A 4,970-nucleotide genomic window follows, 5' to 3' on the forward strand; every position below is an offset into this window, starting at 1 on the left:
GTGACGTGGCAAAGGGATCTCATTATAATATTACCGCCCCTTAATCTGTAATTTGATTTCGCAAGCCACAACGGTGTACCAGCCACGGCGAAAGTTTGAGCAGAACATGCTAACTGTTCTGTCTTTGGCTGCAGAGACGAAACAGAACAGTTTAGAGTCCCAGCCTCAGAGGAGACGAGAGAGCAGTGCATTAATTAATATATTTACTGAATATTGCTGCTGCCACCCAGATCTAACATAAACAAGCGATTTATTTCCCAGCTGTTTACCTTCACAGACATAACCGACTGTTTTTGTAACTCGTGTGTTTTTAACGTAAACTTGTGTGAAAGAGAACTTAGTTTAGTGCTCACATGCTGTGACAGCCGCTTTCTGTGCGTGTGCTTCAGATGTGTGCGCTCAGAAAACCCTATATCAGAAGTTTAAACTCATATGGTTTAAAATGCATAATAATAAACATGATAATCAGAACCAAAACAGATGTTCTTAGCAGGTACAGCTGTAAAGGCGCAGCTCTATTCTGGAAAAGGGGGCGGGGAGCAGCAGCTCATTTGCATTTAAAGAGACAGGCCCGAAAAACAGCGTGTTTCTGCTTCCACTCAAAATAGGCATGCAATGTTGGTTTTTGGATTTAGGTTTTATTTTGTATTATCTTGTTTGTCATGTGACTTCCTGTTCCCTCACATGTTCTTGCCATGTGCTCCCTTAGTCATGTGTCATGTGACCCCCTTTGTTTGATTTATATAGTCCTCCTGTTGCTGTGTGAAGTTACAAACAACTATGATGAATTCATTTTACCTTTGTTCTTCACTTAGTTTATTTATTTGTAGTAAGACAGTGGATTCTGATGTTATAATAATGGTAATGGAGACAGACCTTTAATCATCTTATTTTTAAGAATAATATATATATATTTAATCTGACATAAACCATCAATGCAGTATTACTTATAATTGAAGTATTATACAGATCTGCAGACCTAATATCCAGTCAATTTATATCTGTCTAGAGACGAGTTTGCCCGGTGGTTCTGCATGGAATCCATCTTTACTCAGCTCCTGCAAAGCAAAAAACAAAACACAAAAAAAGAAAGAAAGAAAAAAGACAAACACAAGTCAGAACTCTCAAAAATGGGAGAAATTGTATATTACTAAAAAAAAAAATAAAACCCTGAGATTACCCTGTTACAGGATTAGCAGTGCAGAATAAAGATGGTGGATGAGGTGTTTTAATGCTATCATCCGGAGTATGAATCCATCTTTATTCCATATCTAATCAATTCTAAAATAAATGGCCTAACAGGCATTTAATAGGCCTATAATTGAAACTGGATGTGCATGGTGTCCTTGGAAGTGCTGGCACATATATCACAACATGTTTCCATTGAGTCACTTCATTCACGTGTATTTTTAATCTTCATATCATTATCAATCATGCTATAAGACAAACTATTCCATAGGACTGTCAAATAGAAGCTCCAGGACTATCGAATAGATTTGGTCCTTTTATTCCCAAAGACGATGTCTTTCCTTTTTAGATCATAGCAAACTCCTTTCATTTGTTTTGGAATTCGCTTTTGTCTTGCAATACAGCTTGTGTTTGTTCATGTCTCATCAGCACAATGTGAGGAAACTGATAACTGAATTTTTGGGTGTTGCAGTTCTGTCACTCGATAAATGCCGTTCAGAAGTGTCACTCCACCCCCAGCAAAGCCACCCGATATACTCTTCTCTCTCTGTATGTGTTTCGATTGCTACAGGGGAAGTTAAAAGCTCTTACGCCAGCAAGTCTTTGCATCCCTCCAAAGCAGTTCCACTCTGATGCATTTTGATACGGCCCTTTGTTTTTCTAACGGTGTTAAAACGTTAAACAGATGCTAGATGATGAATGAAAAGCCGTCCCTAAAGAGGTTTACTTGTAGTTAGTTAATAGGGTTTGGTGTAGTGCTAATTAAAAACGTTATACGTGAGTGGATCCATGCATACAATAACTCTGTCCGTGCCAAAAAGGAAACCAAATCCATCCTTTCAAATGTACTAGTGGATATTACATTTTTAAATTACGTTAACAGTTATTGAGACATTCAGGTCGTGACATCGTCCAACAGCCAGCTTTGTGAAATTATTTGTAATTTGTGACCGTCAACAAGTTGCTGACTCGTGTGACAGCTTTAGTATCCGTTAGTCTGGAGGTGATGCAGAAGTTGACATCAGGTCGGTTTGTACTTGTTAGCTGTTTTGCAGAAGTGTTCTCATAAAACACTCAGTATAATGTTGAGAATATTTTGCGACAGATTTGCAGATGCTTAAAGATGAATTGTTTAATTCTATCAATGTTAAAACTCTTTCCTCTATATCCCAGCTTAATACCCAGAGACACAACAACATTGCCTCACCTAATAGCCTGGCTGGACCATAGGTTCAGTCAATTGCAGATGGGGATAGTGTTATGGAAACCTGTTTTTTGCAAATTTGGTATGCCAGTGCCTCAGAAACGTACATACTTCTAATTTGACATAATGTGGTTCACTATTTAGCCATAGAAGAACAGAAGATTGAAACTCATCCCTTCATATAATATATATGTACACCACCAGTCAAACGTTTGGAGTAATTAAGATTTTTCAATGTTTTGAATGTTTTTGGAAGCGGTTTTTGCTGCTTAATATTTTTGTGGAAATCGTGCTACATTTTTTTTTTTGGAAAAAAAAAACTGAATTTACTTGAAATGTAATCCTTTTGTAACATTATAAATGTCTTTACTGTTACTTTCGATCAATTTAATACAGAATAAATGTATTATTCATTTGTTTTTGTTTTTTAAATTGCCCCCAATTTGTTTTGTGTATCATGATTTCCACAAAAATATTACACAGCAAAAAACAGTTTTCAACATTGATTATGAGAAATGTTTCTTGAGCAGCAAATCATATGATTTCTGAAGGATCATGTGATACTGAAGACTGGAGTAATGATGCTGAAAATACAGCTTTGTGTCACAGGAATACATTACAAATACAGAACAGTTATTTTAAGTTGCAATAATAATTCACAGTATTACTGTATTATTTGATCAGATAAATACAGTCTTCTTTCAACAACAATTATTCCAAATTAATTATTTCAAACTTTTCACCGGTTTCTGGTTATAAGAATAAATTGTAAATAAGTTAAACATACTCCTTGCAGAATCCACAAGATAAGATGATGTGAAATAGCTTATTGAGGGTACTATAATAAAAAAAAAAAAAAGGTGCAACGTGAACGTAAGACCGCAACTACTTATATAGTATAGGGCTGCCAGCATGGTAACATTTGATATTTATTACCATATGAATTAATAGGAAAACAAATATTGATATGGCAAATTCAAAAGTCAAGATAAGTCACATTAATGCTGAAAACAAGATTAATTTATTCAGTCATCTACCAGCCCTCAAAGGAGAAATAAATTGCCTTCCAATGAATACATTTGTAAGTGCACTGAATTACAGGAGATTCCTGAGATGTTATGTAAAACACGGTAGAAGTAGCTGTGCAAGTAGTCAATTTAGCTAGAAAATAAGCTGACAATGACAAGAGAAACATACTCCTTGCAGAATCCACAAGATAAGATGATGTGAAATAGCTTATTGAGGGTACTATAATAAAAAATAAAAAAAAGGTGCAACGTGAACGTAAGACCGCAACTACTTATATAGTATAGGGCTGCCAGCATGGTAACATTTGATATTTATTACCATATGAATTAATAGGAAAACAAATATTGATATGGCAAATTCAAAAGTCAAGATAAGTCACATTAATGCTGAAAACAAGATTAATTTATTCAGTCATCTACCAGCCCTCAAAGGAGAAATAAATTGCCTTCCAATGAATACATTTGTAAGTGCACTGAATTACAGGAGATTCCTGAGATGTTATGTAAAACACGGTAGAAGTAGCTGTGCAAGTAGTCAATTTAGCTAGAAAATAAGCTGACAATGACAAGAGAAATGCTATTGCATGTTTTGGTATTGTATGTAGACATTGGAGTTACCAGGTATCTACATATCAAAACCAAGGACATAACGAGCAGATGTATTTACAAGACACTTTTCAGGACCTGGGCCACTGACCAGAACCAGATCTGGCGGTTCGGGGTTCAATTAGGGCTTCTGTCGCGGAGGAGTCCGGATCAGCTGTGCCTTTCAGAACGTTCATTCGCTTGCGAAGCGCTTCCTTTTTTGGGCAGAGCAAGAAGTCGTACACAAGAGCAGCAGCCACCCCACCACACATGGGTGCAATCCAGTATATCTATGTGAGGAAATAATTATTACTTTGAGAAATAACAAAGCAATAAAATTGTCGTTTTTGCACATAGGACTTTTACTTTCTTGCAAAAGAACAAGTCTATCTAAAAGAACCAATCATTTTCCTTTCTGGCTTAAGAACATTACAGGAAGTACAACTATGTGTCACAATGTTTAATTATGCAAAAACAATTGTTTTGACTTTTTGCCAGTGCATTTTAACATAGGATATAACCAAATCATAAAGCAATAACTGGCATTCATTCTTGATTTTATTCAAAAAGCAATTGTGATTTGTTCGGTTTCACTCAGTGCTGGGTAGATTACTTAGAAATTGTAGTCTGTTACTGATTCCAAATTACATGACAAAAATTGTAGTTAGTAACGTAATCCATTACACACTTCAGGTAAGATAATCAGACTGCTTTTAGATTACTTTTGACCGAACTTGTTTATCACATTGATTTAAATAGGTTAATCTTGTATCACATTGATATGAAAATACAAAGAGAAAGAAAATATATTCCATTTGTTGTTTTTAACAACATAAAGTGCATTACACACTATATTAGATCAAAGCTTCCCAGACTGGGGTTCGTTAAAGGAACACTCCACTATTTTTGAAAATAGGCTCATTTTCCAACTCCCCTCGAGTTAAACAGTTGAGTTTTACTGTTTT

General features: G+C 35.5%; 1 protein-coding gene across 1 annotated transcript in view; it reads right to left on the reverse strand.

Annotated features, from left to right (window-relative positions):
- Positions 1-1,021: 1,021 nt before the first annotated feature.
- aqp1a.2 (aquaporin 1a (Colton blood group), tandem duplicate 2) overlaps positions 1,022-4,970 on the reverse strand; it is a 5,847-nt gene continuing 1,898 nt past the window's right edge. The window contains exons 4-5 of the mRNA XM_016253649.1: positions 4,105-4,295; positions 1,022-1,058 (exon numbers count right to left, since the gene is read on the reverse strand). Coding sequence (XP_016109135.1) covers positions 1,052-1,058; positions 4,105-4,295 — 198 coding nt within the window. The 3' untranslated portion in view covers positions 1,022-1,051. The remainder of the gene's footprint in view (positions 1,059-4,104; positions 4,296-4,970) is intronic.

Source organism: Sinocyclocheilus grahami, unplaced genomic scaffold, assembly GCF_001515645.1.
Source record: "Sinocyclocheilus grahami isolate Dianchi unplaced genomic scaffold, SAMN03320097.WGS_v1.1 scaffold1193.1, whole genome shotgun sequence".
Classification (NCBI taxonomy): Eukaryota; Metazoa; Chordata; class Actinopteri; order Cypriniformes; family Cyprinidae; genus Sinocyclocheilus; species Sinocyclocheilus grahami.